The sequence below is a fragment of the Phyllobates terribilis genome, unplaced genomic scaffold, assembly GCF_046119375.1.
Source record: "Phyllobates terribilis strain yellow unplaced genomic scaffold, ASM4611937v1 Scaffold_1__5_contigs__length_1240528914, whole genome shotgun sequence".
Classification (NCBI taxonomy): Eukaryota; Metazoa; Chordata; class Amphibia; order Anura; family Dendrobatidae; genus Phyllobates; species Phyllobates terribilis.
The window spans coordinates 205,932,119-205,954,548 of NW_027362761.1; the positions used below are offsets into that span (position 1 = coordinate 205,932,119).

General features: G+C 43.5%; 1 protein-coding gene across 1 annotated transcript in view; it reads right to left on the reverse strand.

The window, feature by feature from the left end:
* The window catches only part of TUT7 (terminal uridylyl transferase 7), a 67,216-nt gene that overhangs the window by 36,342 nt on the left and 8,444 nt on the right, over positions 1 to 22,430 (reverse strand). The window contains exons 2-10 of the mRNA XM_073670948.1: positions 19,728 to 20,209; positions 17,189 to 17,361; positions 15,019 to 15,135; positions 14,703 to 14,880; positions 13,935 to 14,023; positions 13,757 to 13,808; positions 13,559 to 13,628; positions 5,856 to 5,982; positions 5,157 to 5,276 (exon numbers count right to left, since the gene is read on the reverse strand). Of these exons, the coding sequence (XP_073527049.1) occupies positions 5,157 to 5,276; positions 5,856 to 5,982; positions 13,559 to 13,628; positions 13,757 to 13,808; positions 13,935 to 14,023; positions 14,703 to 14,880; positions 15,019 to 15,135; positions 17,189 to 17,361; positions 19,728 to 20,184 (1,383 nt within the window). The 5' untranslated portion in view covers positions 20,185 to 20,209. The remainder of the gene's footprint in view (positions 1 to 5,156; positions 5,277 to 5,855; positions 5,983 to 13,558; positions 13,629 to 13,756; positions 13,809 to 13,934; positions 14,024 to 14,702; positions 14,881 to 15,018; positions 15,136 to 17,188; positions 17,362 to 19,727; positions 20,210 to 22,430) is intronic.

Sequence of the window (22,430 nt, forward strand, 5' to 3'; positions counted from 1 at the left end):
ATCTTATGCTTCTTCTTCAAAGGTGGTAGTTTTTCAGCCTTCCTTACCTTGGCCATGTCCCTGAGTATCGCACACCTTGTGCTTTTTGATACTCCAGTAGCGTTGCAGCTCTGAAATATGGCAAAACTGGTGGCGAATGGCATCTTGGCAGCTTCACGCTTGATTTTCCTCAATTCATGGGCAGTTATTTTGCGCCTTTTTTGGCCAACACGCTTCTTGCGACCCTGTTGGTCATTTGCCATGAAACGCTTGATTGTTCAGTGATCACACTTCAAAAGTTTGGAAATTTCAAGACTGCTGCATCCCTCTGCAAGACATCTCACAAAGTGGGACTTTTCAGAGCCCATCAAATCGCTCTTCTGACCCATTTTGCCAAAGGAAAGGAAGTTGCCTAATAATTAAGCACACCTTATATAGGGTGTTGATGTCATTAGACAAACACCCCTCCTCATTACAGAGATGCACATCACCAGATTTACTTAATTGGTAGTTGGCTCTCAAGCCTATGCAGCTTGGAGTAGGACAACATGTATAAAAAGTATCATGTGATCAAAATACTAATTTGCCTAATAATTCTGCACGCGGTAACAATTTCTGAGCAAAATGCAGTTTTGCAGAATCAGAGCAGGAGTACAAAGCTGTGGGGTTGACTGAGGCATCACGATCCTCAAATTACTATCCACTAAAGTCATGAGTGCCAGCGCTTTATATCCTTGTCAGGTTGAGAGAAGGATCTGAGGGTTTTACACTATGAAATGTCTGCAAACATGAAGAAACCTAAAAATTTTACTGTGGTCCAACATAAAGCCATTGTAGATCTGAAGAATATAATCTAGTTATCCAGCTTTACCAGACTTTTGGATATGTAGTATTTGTTTTAGACAATGGTAAATTATCTAGTGATCAGACGTCTGTATTTCTGACGTTTTATCACATGCTGGGGGAGAGCGATAAATTGGATGACAGACTAAGGATGTTACTATTTAAAGAACCACCCTCAACCCATGTTTTTCATAGTTTTGCTGAAATGCATAATGAAATTTTTCCCCCTAACTACTATGTCCTATTACCTCAGGAATTAGGTGCCTCAATGAGGGTCCACATTGCCTGACATTTTGTTGCTAAAGGAAAGGCAGAACACTTTGCGATCTGATCACACAGTTAATTGAAAGAAATACAAATCACAACATGGTGTACTGCATAAAAGTGCAAAAATGTGCAACATTGTCTATATTGCCTGATACTAGGCCTGACAAGATGTATTATAACTGACCCTTTTCTTACCTCTGAAGCACTAACTTGCTTTACTTACTTGGATGTACATATTTAGGTGGATGGGGTTACCTTCTGTATATCATACAGTGGGTACAGAAAGTATTCAGACCTCTTTAAATTTTTCACTGTTTCATTGCAGCCATTTGGTGAATTCTAAAAAGTTACATTTTTTTTCTCATTAAAGTACACTCTGCACCCCATCTTGAATGAAGAAAAAAAAAAAAAAACAAAAAAAAAAAAACACAAATGTAGAAATTTTTTGCAAATTAAAAAAGAGAAAAACTGAAATATCACATGGTCATAAGTATTGAGACCCTTTGCTCGGTAGAGTAGAAGCACCCCTTTGAGCTAGTACAGCCATGAGTCTTCTTGGAAATTATGCAGTTTTTCACACCTGGATTTGGGGATCCTCTGCCATTCTTCCTTGCAGATCCTCTCCAATTCCATCAGGTTGGATGGTGAACGTTGATGGACAGCCATTTTCAGGTCTCTCCAGAGATGCTCAATTGGGTTTAGGTCAGGGCTCTGGCTGGGCCAGTCAAGAATGGTCACAGAGTTGTTCTGAAGCCACTCCTTTGTTATTTTAGCTGTGTGCTTAGGGTCATTGTCTTCTTGGAAGGTGAAACTTCGACCAAGTCTGAGCACTCTAGAAGAGGTTTTCATCCAGGATCTCTGTACTTGGCCTCATTCACGTTTCCTTCAATAGCAACCAGTCGTCCTGTCCCTGCAGCTGAAAAACACCCCCATAGCATGATGCTGCCACCACCATGATTCACTGTTGGGATTGTATTAGGCAGGTGATGAGCAGTGCCTTGTTTTCTCCACACATACCGCTTAGAATCACCAAAATGTTCTCTCCGACTCAGACCAGAGAATCTTATTTCACATAGACTGGGAGTCCGTCATGTGTTTTTGAGCAAACTATGTGGGCTTTCATATGTCTTGCACGGAGGAGAGGCTCCCGTTGGGCCACTCTTCCATAAAGGCCCGACTGGTGGAGGGCTGCAGTGATAGTTGACTTTGTGGAACTATCTCCCTACTGCATCTCTGGAGCTCAGCCACAGTGATCTTGGCCTTCTTTACCTCTCACGATTGCTCAGTTTGGCTGGATGGCCAGGTCTAGGAAGACTTCTGGTGGTCCCAAAGTTCTTCCATTTAAGGATTATGGAGGCCACTGTGCTCTTAGGAACCTTGAGTAATGCAGAAATTCTTTTGTAACCTTGGCCAGATCTGTGCCTTGCCACAATTCTGTCTCTGAGCTCCTTGGGCAGTTCCTTTGAGCTCATGATTCTCATTTGGTCTGACATGCACTGTGAGGTCTTATATAGACAGGTGTGTGCCTATCCATATCAAGTCCTATCAGTTTAATTAAACACAGCTGGACTCCAATGAAGGAGTAGAACCATCTCAAGGAGGATCACAAGGAAATGGACAGCATGTGACTTAAATATGAGTGTCTGAGCAAAGGGTCTGAATACTTATGACCATGTGATATTTCAGTTTTTCTTTTTTTTTTTAAAGTTGCAAAAATTTCTACATTTGTTTTTTTTCAGTCAATATGGGTTGCTGAGTGTACATTAATGAGAAAAAAAATTAATTTTAGAATTTACCAAATGGCTGCAATGAAACAGTGAAAAATTTAAAAGGGGTCTGAATACTTTGCATACCCACTGTATGCTGCCTGTGTTATATCCATTAGCATTATCTTTGCTAGAGGCATTTATTCTTGTTGTGTACTAGAGCATTACACATACGGCGACATAAGTACATGTATTGCATCTCCTGAGCTGTATGTCGCATTTATTCATTGTGCTTAGTCTAAGTGTGGTGGCTTATTGGAGGAGGACCGTTGGTCTGGACCTCCAGGATGATATATAATATAATATACTATACACGCACACACTTCTCTCTAAACATTACATTACATTTGTTATATTGGTTGCACTGTTATTATTTAATTTACCACTGGAGTTGTGCCAAGTTCCCTGCATCTAGTCTTAGACTTACCACCTGCTGTCTTCATCTTTTATCGATGCCACTCAGGTCGGCCTTCTGCAGGTTGTGACATCTCAGATCTATCCAGTGTTGGCTGGGCAAATCGGAAGTCACAACTCAATGTCAGTCAATGAGATGCAGAAAAAAGTTCCCATGAACTTACAGTGAGAGCTTGGGACAGTTACCTCTGACTTCCAGCCACAAGTTGTCAGATTGGGACTGGAGCAGCGCTAGGAAGAGCTGAAGACAGCAGCTTGTAAGTAGATTACTAGAATGGGGGAACTTGTGTTTGTGGCACCACTCCAGCTTAATAAAAAAAAAAAAAAAAAAAAAAAAAGAAGCTTGAGTGGTGCTTTAACCTCTTCCCGACCTTAGATGTACTGGGTGCGTCATGGCGATTTTGCGCTCACAGGAGCGGTGCATGAACAATTGCTGCTGTGTGTTCAGCCAACATCATAGCCGACACCCATCTCTCATTGCCAGGAGTGCTAACCGCACCGCTCCTGGTAGTTTAACCCCCTAAATGCTGCGATCTTTATCGATCGCAGCATTTAGAAGGAGGAGCTCCCTCTCCCCTCAGATCGGCACACCCGCGAGAGCCCGATTGTTTGTTGCCATGGTGACCTGAGGTAGTCATGACGAACAGTGTCACTAGTCTAGCAAGCTTGCTTGACCATGCTCCGAGAACAGTCTAACAAGCTTGTGTGTCAGTGCACAACTGACAGTTATAAGAAATTGCAATGCATTAGAACTGCAACCAGACCATAAAAAGTGAAGGTCCCATAAAGGGACCAAGTAATAAAATAAATAAATATATTGTACCCGTAAATGTTTATTTAATTTTTTAACAAAAATACAAAGAAAAACGTACACATTTGATATCACAGTCTGGAATGACCTGCCCCATAAAACTGTCACATTAGTTAACACCGTAAAATATTAAAAAAAAAAAAAAAAAAGGGAGGCAAAAAACAAACAAAAAAAATATGCTTTTCATCATACTGCCAAACAAACGCGATAAAAAAAAAAAAAAAAAACAAAGACTAAAAAAATGGGATCACTGAAATCATCTTGTCCCACAAACAAGCAGCCATAGAGCTCCATCAGTGGAGGGAAAAAAAAAAAAAAAAAGTCAGAATAAAGCGATGCAAAATTTTCTCAATAATAGTTTTTATTGTGTAAAAGTGCCAAAACAACGTGGTATCACTAATCGTACTGGGCCGAAGAATAAAGCTGCCTTATCAATTTTAAACACGTGGAATGGCATATAAAAAAATAAATAAATACACTACTAGGGGATTAGTGGTACCACTCCAGCGCAAATGTAAATATTATATATTGGAATTATCAAGGCATAGCTCTAATTGTTGGATACCATCATTCTCATATGTTCTAGAAAATAAGTAAATTATGCAATTTAAAAAAAAAAAAAAAAAAAAAAGATGACATAATGAATCAGTCCCATAGAGTATAGCAGTGCGTTTTAGGTAACTGTCTGAACAGGCATACCTACTGTGCCCAGGAGGATGAATTGGAAGCTAGGGAAGGACACCAACATACAGTTTTCTTGGTTTTATTAAACTGAGGGAAAAAACAACCTTAAAGGGTTTTTCCACCACTTTGATATTATTTGACCAGGCCTCTATAATCCCTAGCTGAAAAATAGGTCATTCAATAGAAGAGTACTAGCTGATCTGCAGTTCCTGGCAGCAACCACTAAACAGGGTGATCTATGGGTGTGCCGCCATGTCACCTTCTAATAGGGCTGAACCTCTACTAATGAAATGTCAATATCAAAATGGTGGAAACCCTTTTAGGTCAGAAATAAATCTTACATTTTTGTAAGAAAATTATACATGTAACAAAATACTGATACCAGAACATACCCAGGATCCTAAGTAAACAGGAAGAACTGGCTCCTTTCTTTGCTGAAGGAAGAAAACCACCATGAGTGCAGCTACATAGGGTGGTAAACCACCTTCTTCTGGCCTATCAATTCCGCACAACTGTTAAATAGATGAAAAAAAAAAAAAAAAAAAAGTTAGAGAAAACACTAATTTAGACCTCACGCAGTAGTATTTCTACCAACCAATAACCTATATTTTGAAGGAGAAACCTATGAATTCTAACAAGGAGTTTGTCTTAGTCCCCAGTCAGCTGGAATATGCAAGTAGCCTATAACTTACATGTAATCTCTGGAGTAAGACCCCACATTGCTCTTCATTCTGGTTGGGGAGCCTAGCAATGTCAGGCTAGATGAACACAGTCATTAGCCTATAGTATGTATAAGTCATGTGTCCCCCCCCCCCCCCACACCAATTTGTAAACTGTAAGGTTGCCATAGGCAACCATTCACCAAAGGTTAAAAGTGCGTTCATACAATTTGCATAGACACTTGTTTCAGGTTATGAAAAAGCACAGCCAATTGCACTTTACTATACATCGGGCCATTGCACAGAAAATTAAACCATGCTATATATATTTCTTTACAATGGGTCCCTATGGTGGATGGCGCCTGAGACAAAAGCGGTCTTTAAATAAACTCATTACTGTGAGAAACCGTCTGCTAGATTAGCAAGACTTACCTTTGCCCAATATCGGAAAGCCACCACAAGAGGTACAACCCTTGATTCTTTTCTGCCCAAGGCAGCCAATAGGTTGGTGGCAAGACAAGCATTCTCATTGCCCGCACTCACTTTACATATAAGGCCACTATGAGGAGAAAACAAGGGACTTTCATTTATATGGAGTACTCAACTTTCGTACATTCTACTTACACTGGGGTAGAAGGGTACACCAACACACAGTTTTAGGGTTATGCAGGAAATATTCATGATTGAAAACCCTTACTCAAAGGAGAACAATGGCCTATTATAATACAAAGAAAATTGTTACTTAAAGAAGCAATTGCATCAATACATTTTTATACTCTTAATATATTGCAATCATTATATAGCACTGTAGCCTTACAATTGCTCATTCTGGCTTTCTACCCAGATAATTCTCATTTCTCTATGTAGAAACAGGAACATGTCCCTGCATTTATCATCCCCCTATTTAACATCTGACTCAGCTGCTCTGCTCTCCCTCAATAGAATTTCAGTGACTCATGCATAGAAAATAGACTTGGTTTCTACATAGAGCTTAGAAGGATTCAGTAGTCCGTTATTAATCATGTGAGGTCACCTAATGGAAAACAGAAGAATTAAGTTGGTCAGAAAGGCAAAATGAGCAATTGTAAGTACACAGTGCTATACACTATGATGACTGCAATATATTAAGAAACATTTCTATGGGAGTGCTCTAAAAAGGTAAGGGCTTGAGTGATTACTACTGGTGATGAGCGATTATGTTCGCTACTGCTTGGTGCTCGCCCGAGCATCTTCCTGCTCGACATGCTCGGCGCTCGCCGAGTATTTCCAGGGTTGACCGGCAGGAGCTCGGGTCCCCTCCCTGCATGTTTGGCGCTCTTTAGAGCGCCAATCAACATGCAGGGATTGCCTGCCACTCATTGTAATGCCGTAGCCATGTTGGTTGTGGCATTACAGTGATTGGCTGGCCTCACAGCGTCATCAGGTCTATATCAGACCTGGCGCCGCCATACTCGTCACACTCACTCAGGAATCAGACAGTGTAAGGAGAGCTGCTGCTGCGTCAGGGAGAGATTTGCTTGTGTATTAGGTAGTGTAGGGAGAAAAACCATACATTACACATATCCATCTTAACAAACAGTCCTTTTGAGGACTAACTAATCCATCTGCAGAGATATCAGGCAGGCAGTGAGCATAGGCAGGCAGAGTATATAGCAGACTGCAGTGCATATAGCACAAGAGGCTCCATTCCAATTCTGCCTTCTGCTGCTGTTAGATATTTCTATACAAAGGCCCAGGTCTCGGGGGCCAGGAATACTTTTTTTTCGGATCTTAATACTCATTATTTGCTTAAAAAGCAATCCAGAGAACACAGTTTTTCTGCGCCATTTGCTTGTTGGCACTGCAGAATACAGCCAGGTAGTTTCCACATTACAGTGCTAGAAATCCAGCTATTTAAAACTCTGTTTTCTCCACACGGATCACATATACGGTGTCAGAAAATACTACCATTTCTGGCCTCCATTAAAAATTTTTCAGTGTGTCAGTGAAGCAATTCACACCAGTTTGCTGTTCAAACTACTTACCTACAGGCCAGGTATTTAAAACTGTGTGTTCTCCATCACACGGATCACATTAGTTCGCTCCAAACTCAGTCATTTGTAGTGAGCGTGGAAGATACTGTCCTCCATTTAAAATGGCAAGGCACGTGGGAAGGGGAACTGGATGTGATGGTAATGGTGCATGCAGAGGCCGAGGACAAGCTCAAATTGTGCCACAACAAACACCCACATCTTCTCGTCTGACCTTCCTGTCCCAATTTCTAGTGGACTGCAGCACACCACTATTGAACCCAGAGCAGTGTCAAAAGGTAGTTGGTTGGATAGCGGATAATGCTTCCAGTCACTTAGCCGCCACCACCACCACCACCCTGTCTTCCACACGATCAAGTCTCAGTAGCTGCGAGTCTGGACCGCATATTCCTCACCCTGATCCTCCTTCCTCCCACCATGCAGAGTGCCCGGAGACAAGTGATCCCACACTTGGACACTCTGAAAAACTGTTCACTTTTTCATTTATAGATTCGGGCCTCTCTTCCGGTCCACTTGAAGCGGGGCAAGAGGAGATCACATGTAGCTATGCCCAAATATTTAAGCAGCCACGGTCACACAAAGGCGACGGTGGGAAAGTGTCACAAGAGGTGGACGATGATGAGACAATTGCCAGTAAGTCAGGAGGAGGACCAGGGTGCGGAAGTGGAAGACAAGGTGGTGGATGATATAGTAACTGACCCAACCTGGCAGGAGGACATGCAGAGCGAGGACAGCAGCACAGAGGGGGAGGGAGGCAGAGCACCCCAACAGGTAGGAAGAAGCAGTGTGGTGGCTTCAGACAGAAGGCAGGCAACCGTTCCTCGTAACACCAACACAAAGGAAGTTGCCAGTATAACTGTTAGGTCTTCCAGAGTCTGGTTGTTTTTTAAAGACTCTGCCGATAACCCCAAAAAGGCCATTTGCACCACCTGCCAGGCCAGCATCAGCAGGGGTGGCAAAACGACCAGCCTGACCACCACCAGCATGATCAGGCACATGGCAGCACAACACCCGACTTTGTGGGCCGAACCCCAGGGTCCAGGAACAGTGTCTGCAGGTGGCACCATTGCTTCTTCCGCTGTTGTGCACGCAAGCCAATCCCCTGTCCATGGTGCATGCGAAGATGCCTCCTGCCCTGCACCTGTCGTTGCACACTCAAGTAGCAGCATCAGGAAGCATGTCCATGTCCTTGTCCCAGCGCAGCATTCAGTTGTCCATACCCCAGTCCTTGGAACGCAAGCGCAAATATGCAGCCAACGCCCCACTACTAAATTCTCACATTTCACAACTGCTTGCGTTCGAAATGTCGCCTTTTAGGCTCGTGGAGACTGAAGCACTCCGAAATCTGATGGCAGCAGCCGTCCCTCGGTACTCAGTCCCCAGCTGCCACTATTTCTCCGGGTGTGCCGTCCCCGCATTACACAAGCACGTGTCCCAAAACATTAGCCGTGCCCTGAACAATGCAGTTACCGGGTTAGTCCACCTAACCACAGACACGTGGACAAGTGCTTATGGGCAGGGACGGTACATCTCGCCGACGGCACACTGGGTTAACATAGTGGAAGCCGGGACCCAGTTGGACCTTGGGACGGAACACGTCCTCCCGACACCAAGGATTGCGGGCCCTAGGTCAATCAGGGTTGCCCCCATGGTCTACAGCTCCTGCACCTCATCCTACATCTCCGAAATGACCACATCAGTCACAAGATGGAAGCACTGCCTCGGCCAAGCGGCAACAGGCTGTGCTGAAGCTAATATGCTTAGGCGACAAACCACAACGCTTCAGCATTTTGCAGACAGCTCTGAAAGAGCAGGCAGATCTGTGGCTCACACCGCTGAACCTACAGCCAGGCATGGTCGTGTGTGACAATGGCCGGAACCTGCTGGCGGCTCTGAGACGAGCTCACACACGTACCATGCTTGGCCCATGTGCTTAACCTCGTGGTTCAGCGGTTTCTCAAATGCTACCCGGAGCTCCTTGTTAAAGTACGCCGCCTGTGTGCCCATTTTAGTAAGTCACCTACAGCTTCCGCCGCCCTTGCAGTGTTTCAGCAGCGTTTGCAGCTTCCGGGTCAGACTGGTGTGTGATGTCCCCCGCGTTGGAACTCTACACTGCAGATGTTGGGAAGGATTTGTGAGCAGAAGAGGGCAGTTGTTGAGTACCAGCAAAAAGGCCGTCAGTATTCAGTTCAGACACCCCACATAAGAAGTGGACATGGATGTCAGACATATGTACCATCCTCCAAAACTTTCAGGACTCCACCAAGATGGTGAGCGGCGATGACGCCATAATTAGCTTCACCATCCCGCTTCTCTATCTTCTGAAACGCTCTCTGCTCACAATGAAAGATTATGCATTGCAGGCGGAGCACGATGAGATGGAGCAAGGAACCATACAGGGTGATTACACACAGCCAAGCCTCACCTCATCCCAACGTGGATAGGAGTAGGAGTAGGAGGAGGGACAGGAGCTAGTTTCATGCACTATAGACGGTACTACCTGCACAGCTGTCATAGTGTCTGTTCAGCGTGGATGGCCAGAGGACAGAGAGGAGGAGAGCATGGTCAGTCATCCTCTTGGTGAGGACACGGAAGTCTTGCCTGTTAGTAGTCTGGCACGCATGGCTGAGTTTATGTTACGCTGCCTTTCCCATTACCCTCGCGTTCTCAAAATTTTGGGTGACAGTCATTACTGGTTGGTGACACTTCTAGACCCACGCTACAAGAATTATATCTTATTCCTGAGGCGGACAGGTCTACAAAAACGGGGCTGTACCAGAAGGCCCTTGTTGCGGAACTATTTAAAAAATTCCCATCTGAAAACGCTGACGGCAGAGGTCCAACGAACTGTGCCAACCAAGTAGTACAGGCAAGAGACAAATGCAATCCAGCAGAGGCAGGGGAACACTGTCAAAGTTCTGGGAGAGTTTTCTCAGACTCTCCCATCGCACAGGCCCTGAGGCGCGGGGTACTCTCACAAGGAGTGCAAAGTTTGGGAAGATGCTGAGGGAGTACCTTGCCAACCATACCAACGTCCTCCGTGATTCCTCTGTGCCATATAATTATTGGGTATCCAAGCTGGATATGTGGAATGAACTGACTCTACACCTTGGAGGTCCTGGCATGCCCTGCCGCCAGCATTTTATCAGAGCGGGTTTTTACTGCTGCTGGTAGAATTATAACTGATAAGCGCATCCGCCTGTCAACTGAAAATGCTGACAGGCTGGCTCTTATAAAAATGAACAAGGGCTGGATTGCGTCAGACTTCTCAACACCACCGAATGATAGCAGCGTAACAAACTGAAATCCAGTGTCTTTTCTTGGAAGGTGTATTCCCATGCACCTTTTCACACCCACACATGGGTATACACTTCCTGATTTTGGCCATTTGCTCTGGTCCTTCTACTTCTCCTCATCCTCCACTACCATATCACCAGGGTGACCGTGGTCTGTGATGCAACACCCACAATTTTTTTAAAGGGTGTTTATGATGCCCGTAAAAATTTTTTTTTTTTTTTTTTTTTTTTTTTTTTTTTTTTATAGATTATGTTCATGTATACCCCCCAGGGGTAAATGTTTGTCAGCCTATACATTTGTGCATGGGCATTACAAGTATAGGAGGCCCGCTCCTTTCTTATGGGAACATTTTTTTTTTTTTACGAGGCCCTCCTCCATGTTTCTTCCAAGGGGCATTGAAGTGCCTCCAAATTTTTGGCAGCCCTTGCATTCACTGCATAGGCCAACACTATGGGAGACTCTCTCCTTTCTAATGGGAATTTGTCGTTTCTGTGGCCCTGTTCTGTGTGTCTTTAAATTCTTAGTGGGGTTTTTCCCAAGTTTTGGCAGCCCTTGCAGTCACAACATGGGCATTACCACTATAGGAGACCCGCTCCTTTATAATGGGAACAATTTTTTTTACTGAGACCCTCCTCAATGTCTCTTCAAAGGGGTACTGGGTTGCGTCAAAATTTTTGGCAGCCCTTCCAGTCACTGGATACGCAATAACAGTATAGGAGACCCACTTGTTAATAATGGGAACAAAACATAGCCGGCTGATGGCTCTCTAACAATAGCAAGGGCCATCTGATGTCCCTATAAAAATAGGCTTTATGACTTTCAGAGTCCTTCCATCATAAATAAAACAGGATGTGTCTGATGTGTCACACACCACATTGCCAGATAAGGTTGTAAAATGTTAAAATGACATTTCCCGTTGAATGCATTTGTCTTAAAAAAATAAATAAATAACGTAAAAAAAACAAAATGGGATCTTTCTTTAGTATAAAAAACAGGGTCATCAATTTAACCTCAATGTAATCACATTGTTCAGCTCCAGCACCTCCTCCTTCTCCATCTGCGAAATGACCACATCAGTCACAAGCTGACAGCACTGCAGCACTGCCTTGGCCAAGCGGCAACAGGCTGTGCTGAAGATAACATGCTTAATGCTTAATTGACAAACCGCCCAGCGCTGCAGAGTTGTTGAAAGCTGTAACAGCAGCCTTATCTGTGGCTCTGACAGCTGAACATACAGCCAGGCATGGTCGTGTGTGACAATGGGCAGAACCTGGTGACTGAGAAATGACAGCCGGAGTAGATACGGTTTCCCTGTATGCCAGTCCTTTCACCGAGCTAAATACAACTCAGCAAATAAAGCTGTGGACTGGCTCCGTACCATCCCTGGCCACATTCACCTGTCCACGCGTTTGTGGTTAGGCGGTCTTTCCCAGTAAGTGCACTGGGGAGGGCACGGGTAATGTTGTGGGACCCATGCTTGTGGAAGGCGGAGACGATACCGGGAGAAACAGTGGCGGCTGGGGACCAAGTATGGACACCCGGCCGCCACCGGCATGAGGTTATGAAAAGCTTCCGTCTCCACGAGCCTAAAAAGGAAACATTTCAAGTGCAAGCAGCTGTCAAAGATTTGGCAGTATAGTATTGCAGCCTGTGGATGGGTGGGTGGCTGGCTGCATACTTGCGCTTGCATTCCAAGGAATGAGGTAGGGACAACTGAACGCTGCACTGGGACAAGGACGTGGACGGTGATTGTTGCAAGTCTGTAACGACAGGTGCATGGTGGGAGGCATCTTCGCATGCGCCAAGGATCACTTATGATGGGCACACTTTTAGGCAGTGACCTGGGAGTCAGAAATGCTTCCAGAGGTCTTCCCCATGTCTTTTCAGCACTGTATGCATGTGTCTGATGAGGTGTCACACCACATGGCCAGATAAGGTTGTAAAATGTTAAAATGACATTTCCCGGTGAATGCATTTGTCTTTGTTGAAAGCAGTGCAAAAACTAATCAAAAACGTTACGTGTGAACATAGCCCAAGGTGTTGAGTATTTTTGGTTTTGGTTATTTATTTTGCCTTATATACAAGCCATTACCCTGGAAAGGATGTTCCTTAATATATTTCCCAGGAAAATCCATTTTGTTTTTGTATGTTTTATTGTGAATCCGTAAAAGTGGCGTAATACCTGTGACAACGTTGTTGACAGCAGTGATCTGGGAGTCAGAAATGCTTCCAGTGGTCTTCCCCATGCTGTTCCCATGTCATTTGAGCACTGTTCCGATTGATTTGGGCAATTTTTAGGCCCTCTGCAGAACGCCAGGGAAAACTGCCTGAAAAACTGCTCGCGTTTCCAATAGACTTACATTGGGCTCGTTGCTCGGGTCAAGTACCCGAGTATTCCAATTACCCGAGCATTTTAGTGCTCGCTCATCACTAATTACTACCAATGAAGCACTCTTAATACCCTAAAAACCTTAGTGCTACTTTATTTTCTATTATATAAAACACTAGGGGTCTATAAAATAGCCAATGCTTGTTGAAACGACTGCATTTTTCAGACTATAGGATACACCTAGGTTCAGACAAGAAAACTGCCAAATTTACTAGAATTAAAACTTCCATATAGAAGCAAAGGGTGGAGAGGAGGTAATGAAGAGAGAAGACTTATGGTGAAGAGAACTTATTTCTCTCTGCAGGTGCTGTTCCAGTAATCAACTACATTACCTGAAGAACACTCCTAAATCGGCAGGCAAAGAATTTGGGAGGTTACAGATTTCCCTTTAAGGGTATTACAAATCTTGGTGTACAGACCTTTGCTTTTCTCTGCACACCACTACAGGCACCCTGGCATGGAAATCAGCTTCAAAGTCTGTGAATGAATCTGAAAAGGAAGTACCAAGATTAAAAAGCCAGTAAATTAGTAGCCAGGTGATGCCATCTAGCAAGTGTCCAGCGGAATAACAGCTTTGATCTATAACGGCACGTTAACAGAGAAAGTTATAATCTTACCGCTTTGTTTCAGGCTTTCCTGAACTAAGAGAAGAACATCAGGTTGATTCATCTAGAAGTAACAAGCAAAGTAAAGTTACACGAGTATGATAAATCCCTAGCCGCCTTATTTCTCTACTTTACTTTGAGCGGGAAAGGGGAAAGTCATTGCAAGATTATCACAACACAGGTTACTTACAGAGTCAGGAAACTGAATGTCTATATTCAGATCAGAATTTCTGAAACCCAGCCTACTGCAAGAGGATCCATAGAGCCTTAAAGAACATCCTAAGAAAGAGCACATAGATTAGGTCCTGTATACACCCATCTAGTATATAGCTGCCTGTTGTAGAGACATTTAAGAGGAGGTCTCCCTTGTTTATACAGGGGCTGTTTGATTAGATGAACCTAATTCAGCTAACAAATGGTTTTTGAGCCTCACAGTAGCCCAAGCACAAGTCAACTCTTCAGACAAATGGAGTAATAACACCCATACAAAAAAACAAGAGAGTGTAAGGGCACATTTACACTGCAAGATAATTGTGAATGAGTGGCGTTAACGCTCATTTCACGATTGGCAGTCTGTTTACACGGCAAGATAACCCGATGAACGAACAAAACGCGCGTTTGTCGGGTAACATCCTTTGTGCAGCGCCAAAGGAAATAATCGGTTCTTGGCGGTGCATCATCCTGTGTAAACTGGACAGCCGAGCCACAGCAGCCTATGAGCACTGAATAATCTAGTACACATCGCTGAGCACACCATTTACTTTGGTCTGCCGGTGTAAACAGGCATTCAAAGGACCGCTGATAGGGAAAAGTTTACTGATCAGCAGATGTAATGTGTTAAATGGATCCTAAAAGATCTATTACCTAGTGAATGTTCAGGTGAATTATGCCACAGGTAATACCGATTAAACTTCAGCCAGGGTTCAGTGTACTTGACAGTTTTTGATGTCTACTTTACCTGGGAGTTTCTCCTTAATGACTGCTTCCATGGCTGACACAGTGGATAGTCTCTTAGCCATGTCATCTTCATTTAAGCCATGTTCCTGTACCACATTGCTTATTGCAATACTAATGGCTTGTATCTGAGGCTGCTTTGGTGGTGGCAGTGTTGTTAGCAATTCCTCTTCCCTTTTTTCCTATAGAAATTATATTTATATATGAAGCACAAGGAATATTTTTGTCTTGTGGAATACAATTCATTCTAATATGCAACAAGTAATAAGTTTACACAAGTCTGGGAAGAAAAAAAAAAAAAAAAAAAGCAAGGGACCCACCTTTATATTTCTCCTGTGCCTCTTTTCTTTCATGTGTTTATGTGCAGATGGTATAGAGTCAAGTAGGGCATCACAGAGCTTGCAAGTATAAATAGCTGTAGGATACCTTCGGGGACGCTTTATGGGGTACAAAAAAAAAAAGTTATATTTGTGCAAATGTATTTTTATTAGGGCTCAAACACTTATTAAAAAACACTACTATTATGTACAGATGAAGTAAAAAGTTCAGATTTTCACTAGGTCCTCAACAAAATGAGCATGTTACGTTTCCACAACATATTGGTTAAGCTGCGAATTTAAAGGGAATCTGTCAGCAGGTTTTTGCTACCTCATCTGCCAGCAGCATGATGTAGGAAAATTGACCATGAATCCAAATATATATCACTTTGTCACAACTGCTGCACCCAGTAAACAGTTTTTAGGTTAAGCACTGCAGCAGAGATAAGGTAATCCCACCCACAACAGGCTCACTATGTATATAGCTATAGACAGTGAGCTGCTTATCAGAGGCGGAGGAAGAGTCCGACAAGTGCCCAGGTGCCAGCTAGTCAACAGTGAATCACCAGGTGATAAAACCTTCAGTGTAAGTAGACAGGACACAGCTTGACATGCAACATTGTTGAATTATGTGTTATAACCCTAACCTCATGCTGTCCTCAGATTGCATAGCAAAAACTTGCTGACAGATTCCCTTTAAAAGTCTGCACCAAAAATGTGACAATTTAGCGACATTTCAACATATTCTAATCTTTTTAAGGTCTGGACTATGGCATCATGCGAAAAGGCAATATCGACATACTATAGCCATTAACCCCTTCACGACCTGTGACGTACATGTACGTCAAAGGTAGTGTCCCTACGTTTGACGTAGGGGAAAGGGAGCCCAGACACTAGGGAAAAGGGGAAGAGGTGACCTCCTAATCTGGACTAGCATCACCCTGCCTCCCCCCAACGTCCCTATACAGCCTCCGCAGCAGTCGCCGATCAAGTGCCTCGCCCTACTATCCCTGGCGTAAGGCTATAGCTGGGGGTGGAAGGAGATTAGTACTAGTCAACCTCCGCTAACACTCTAAAGAGAAAAAGGGGAAGACAAGACAGGGGAACAACAACTCCGCTTTAGAAGAACTCCAAAAGGGCACACAGCCTCAAGACTCCAGAGAGGATGTGATGCTGTTTCAGCCAAGTTCCAAGTAGAAATGAGTATAACCGGCAACGTACACCTAGACACCAGGTATATATTACACCCAAGACTAAAGGGAGGTAGTCGCTGGGTCCTAAACACAGCCTCCTATTTAGGCAGCTGTCTGCATTGCCAAACGTGGAGATCTCCTGCAAATCACTACATGGTGACTGTCACCTCTGACACACCCGTGACAGCAGGCTTGCATCTTTCCCGGCAGATGATTAAATCAGCAATCAGTCACTATGTGCCTTTAAAAGTCTCAGGTGGAGTGGGGCTCCAGCCATGGCTGTTAAACATCCCTGTCAATCTCTGACAGCAGCATTTAACACGTACCAGTAGGGAAGGCAAACCATTCCACTCGCCCATGACGTGATCATGGGATGCAGATGGGTTGCAATGACAGCCAGGAGTCTGCCAATGACACCCATGCTTGTCATTAAGATACTCCTATGAAAGCCAGTGTTTAGCTAGCGTTCTTAGGAGATTGTTATTTTAGCTATACATAGCAGTGTGGAAGCCCTGCTACGTAAAGTACAAGTGATCAGACACTCGAAATACAGAAAAAAAAACAAAAAAACAGTGTTTAAAAGATAGATATGAAAAACCCACAAAAGTACACACACACACACACACACACTTCGTATGTAACCCCAGAACTGATAAATCTTTTGTCTAGTAGGCCAAAGCTGAACACATTACTGGCTAGGACAACCAAGCAACACTGATTGGCCTGGCAGTCCACATAATATATGTTACCAGGTGCTTATGTCATTGCAGGAAGGAAGGTGGTGGATTAAATATGGATGAGTAGGGTGTGCGGTGACCTCCAAAATGTGATCATACTCATGTAATTTATACGTTAAGACCATTTTTACTTTGGTTTAACTGTGGCAGCCATCTACACTTTAATGTGCCAAATATTTTAACCACAATTGATAGAAAACTGAAGAAAATTCTGAGAAAGTAGAGAATTACTGTGTTTCATACCCGTTTCAGCCTGTAAATACAGTCACGCCTTAAGCGCTCTTCAGCTTGCTGCAGGCCTAGAAGCTCCTTTTTGGACAGCATGGATTCATCTATGACTGGGCTGCCAAGACAGTCATCTTCATCTCTTTCCGACCGGGAGTGCTGCCTCTCTCGTTTTACAGGGGTCAATAAATCTGTATATAAAAAAAACAAAAAAAAAAAAAAACAACACCATCATAAACAACAGTAAACAAGATTTCTCCAGGCTCTTCTTCCGCCTACCTAGTAATTTTATTCCTTAGGCTTGCTCTGGGTAAAATAAGCTTTACTTGCCATTTGCTACTCCAAATTAATTTCCAATCTGTGTTGGCATGGCTGCTGAAGTAACATGACTGCTGCAGCCAGTCACTGGGCTCAGTGATCATGCCGATGTGTGAAGTTTTGGAGAGTCATAGCTGGGTAAGTAAAGCAATATAAAAAAAAAAAAAAAAAAAAAAAAAAAAAAAAAAAAAAGTGTAAACCCAAGAAAAAAAACATTACAAGTGCCCTTACTGATTAGGAAAAGGCTTTTAAATATTTTATATACAGTTACCAGTCCCTCTTCTCTTCCAAACCAAAGTCCCTCCCTTTGATACAATCTGAGCACCACTGCATGTGGCCACACACGTGTTAAAAGGGGTTGTCCACTACTTGGATAACCCTTTCTCAATCACTATGTACTAATAGTAGCCAGTCCTTCCAGCAGTGTCAATACTAGAACTCCCAGGGCTCGCATGACATCATTTGGCCACTGATCACATGACCCATCAGCAGCAGCTTCACTCCCCTCCTTAGAACACATCAGATATCCAGAGGAAGTGAGCAGGTGCAGTTCTGACTTACTTCAGATGTCAGTTACAGACAAAGGAGGGGGCAGTGAAATGGACGAAGATTGGCCACAGATATCATGTAATACTTTGCATATTATTAATAAAATAAAAGCGAGTGAACAAAATAAATATAAATCAAAGTTTGGTGTGACCACACTGCCTTCAAAACAGCATCAGTTCTTCTAGGTACACCTTTACACAATTTTGTGGAAAATCAGCAGGGAAGTTGTTCCAAACATCGAGATTCAACAACAAATCTGTGGATATAAGCTTGTGCAAATGCTCAACATGGATAATGTCTGGGATTACATAAACATACAAGGCTCTGTTGGGTGGGGGGGGGGGGGATGTCACACCACTTCTAGGACTCCTTGTTCTTCTTACACTAAAGGATAAATCTTAATGATATTGACTGTTTCAGGTCAAACTTCTGCAGAATACCGTATTTTTCGGACCATAAGACGCACCTAGGTTTTAAAGGAGGAAAATAGGAAAAAAAATGTAAGCAAAAAATGTGGTCATGATGCCCTGTTATGGGGGGAGGGGGTCTGCTGTTGACACTGGTATTGGGGTAATGCCCCCAATTCTGTTAATATCCCCCATCCTGGTATGCATGGCACTCCTCTGAGCCCCCATCCTGGTTCTGAGCCCCCATCCTGGTATGCATGGCACTCCTGAGCCCCCATCCTGGTATGCATGGCACCCCTCTGAGCCCCCATCCTGGTATGCATGGCACCCCTCTGAGCCCCCATCCTGGTATGCATGGCACCCCTCTGAGCCCCCATCCTGGTTCTGAGCCACCATCCTGGTATGCATGGCACCCCTCTGAGCCCCCATCCTGGTATGCATGGCACCCCTCTGAGCCACCATCCTGGTATGCATGGCACCCCTCTGAGCCACCATCCTGGTATGCATGGCCACTACAGCTAGACGGCCAAGCACTGCAAGCACGCACTTCCGGCCGGAGCCCGCCGATAACAGCTGATCGGCGGGGGTGCCGGGTGCGGGACCCTGGCAGATCAGACATTGATGCCCTGTCTGTGGGAGAGGGCATCAATGAAAAAGGAGTGGGCATCTTCTTTAATGATATTGACCATCTTCAGTGTAAATAAGAACAAGGCGTCCGGAAAGTGATGATATGGACCTCACAGAGCCCTGAGCTTTGTTGCCTTAACATTTTGTTAAAGGGCATCTGTCCGTAGGATCAACCCAGCAGGTAACAACCCCTTTCATTTAAAATAGTCTCTGGAGGCAGATTCTCATGCAGATCAGTGTCCGGCCCATAGCCATGAACAGATTATGTACACAAGAAAAAGTGGATTTTTTTGGAATAAGTCACATTTGCAGATATAATTTTATTCAGCTTTCTATGACCTACATGTCCATATAGATGGCTTAGGAGGGTTGATCCTACTGAAAGATCAGCATGCAAGGAGGATGTATGACGATATAAACAGGAATACGTGGAATTTGCAAGGCAAAAAAAAAAAAAAGTTAAATAAAATATTTGGGGAGTGCATTCAACGAAGATTGCACCCTCCAGTTGCCTGTGCAAGCGGCTTTGAAGCCACTTGTTGAACTATCCAGTGTAGACACAGATTGCATGTTTTATACTAACATATGGCGTAGATATAGAAGTTATTTCCCATACATCGTAAAACTTTATATAAAATATTTATATATTCATCTACCAGAAGCTCCACGATGATCCTCAGACAAACGTCCATGTTCTGTGTGTGTTTGCCGTCTTCCTGTGGGATTTCGTCTGTCCCCACCTTCCTGCCATCTGGTGGAATCCCCTGATTCATTGATTGAATTGTTCCTTGATCTGTTAGAATTCTGTGCCCGGCGATCTCTCCAGTTATCATTGTCGCTTCTCTGCTCTTCTGCAGACCATCGTTTGACAACGTCCTTGGGATTGGTGCCTGCTCGCCCACCAGGACTGAAGTTTTTTCCAAAGTTCTGATGCAGCCCATTACGAGGACCGTTGCCATAAATGACTGGGATGGCTTTCGGCTTCGGAGAGTCCCTTTCTAATTTCTTTCCTTGGTATTCATGACCCAAATATGACGAATTCTTAGGACTTCTCTTAAAATCATCTTCATCTTTTAACACCTTTGCTCTGACTTGATTGGCAGCATCTCCCATTTTTACAAGTTCAGAGAAATCACATCTAAAAAAAAAAAAATAAAAAAAAAAATATATGTTAAGCTGTATCATGTAACCCAACAGCTATTTGCCCCTGTGACTACTGAATGTTGCATATGCAAAATATAGAAGACTGAAAAAAATTGCATTAACAATAAAATTTGAGAAGAATAAATTTAAATTGACTCCGCAATTTCTTGAAAGTGGTAAATAATACCATTTGAGGACAGCCATCTAGAGGTAGAGAGCTGAAATATTTCAATAAACTGAATTAATGAATGAAGCCTAGAAGAGAAAATACAAATAGTGATGCCTCATAACACCCAACATGATAAAGATCCAAACACTGGGCTTCACTCTGTACCGAAAGTTAGGTCCTAAAGGGGAATTAGTGAAAAAAAAAAAAAAAAAAATCTCCTAAACCCACTTCAATTAGATAGTTAATGTGAAAGTTCCCATGATCTGGGGAAGTATGTAGCCTGTATTTTCAGAAGTTCGAGAAGTATATAAAATGATGGCAAAAAGTAAAAAAAATAAATAAAATGATGCTTTAGCTCCTTGAGATAAAATCCCCCCCAAAAAATTGAGATCTGGGGAGTTTACTGGCCAAACATGCAAAGTGTCAGTTTCTTCTCATTGAGCAACTTCATCACTTTTACCTTGCACATGGTGTAAAAAGCATGGTGCATCACCACACTGCTCCTGCTCATTGGGTGAAGTTGCCCTCAAAAGAATGATTAAAAATCATTTTCTTATTCATGGGCAGTGTTATTAGGCAAAATCTGGAGTGAAACCATGCTCTTAGATGCAAAGAAAGCCCACATGTCCCACAGGCGAGCGCTAACACGAGTCCGGTATCACGCCAATAGCAAAACATCCAGATACTATGTATGGGGTTGCCTTTCATTTAAGGCAGTGGGCTCACTCCCAATTTTGCCTATGAAAACTGCCATGAATAAAGCATTGCGTCTACGCACTCTCCAAAAGTAACTTCCCCCAACAATCCAGCAGTAACTCATGAACAATGCGTTTTCCAGTATGTTTGATCATCATGTCACAAGGCAAGTGATATCTGCTCTGAGTACTGGTTGGGAATGAGAAAATAACTATATAAAATATAAAAGGGGTATACCTAGCAAACAAGTACAGTAATCTTGAGCAAAAATGAGTCAGCGACTGGTACAGGAGGAGAGAGGACCCTGCCCGCGAGGGCTCACAGTCTACAAGGGATGGGTGAGGATACAGAAGGTGAGGGCAGAGCTGACCATGCAGCGGTATGGTGGAGCAGTGGTTACTGCAGGTTGTACACTTGCTGGAAGAGGTGAGTGTTCAGGTTCCTTTTGAAGGTTTCCACAGTAGGCAAGAGTCTGATATGTTGGGGTAGAGTTCTAGAGTAGATTGTGATAAACTACAAGCAAGACTGGATTGCAGCATGCCAGGGCAAAATGCAGAAGTCTTGAAAAATAGGAGACAACACAAAATATTGAATCTTTGCGTAAACTTAATATTTGTCAGTGAAAGTCTAAAAACTTATGAAAAGCTTATAATTGTATGTCAGACATCTGACTAAAGGATCTAAAAACAATGAAGCAGCAGACTAATTTGCACAACCAAATCAAATGCATTTTTTTTTTTGAAACAGGGTTCTCCAACCTGTGGCTTGTGAGGCCATGTGGCACACAGGCCCGTGATATGTGGCACGTAGCTGTCTGCCAGCTTGGAGCATTAGCACAAAGTCTCCAGATGACTTGTGAGTAGCCCTACACAGAAGAGCAGATGTGGATAGACCTATATGCTGGACGTGGAAAAATAATGAAGTGATGGCCAGTCCACCTCTTTATTGATGATCAGGATTATTAAGTTCTGCTCAAAGACCTGTCCCTTTTGAATCCCTATTAAATATGTTCAACTATAAAATAAACATTTAGGGAAACCTCACTGCTGTCTGATGCAGCTGAAGCCTCACCAACCTACAGCCAGTGAATGAATGAAAGCTGGTTAGTTGGCGTTTCAGCTGCATGGGCAGGGTTTTAGTCGCATTGGTAGCCAAACACTGTCCTTTTACCCCCAATGAGAGCCATTCAGAAAAGTGGCCTTCACTGTGGTGTCTGGTCCCATCGTTAGGATGATACTGCAAGATAGAAGAGGTGATTGAAGTTGGATGCAATAGTATGGTGGGAGTGCTTGATTTGAGAATACTGAATGGTCATTAGGTGGGAACCTCTGCATCCTACTGCCTCAGTAGG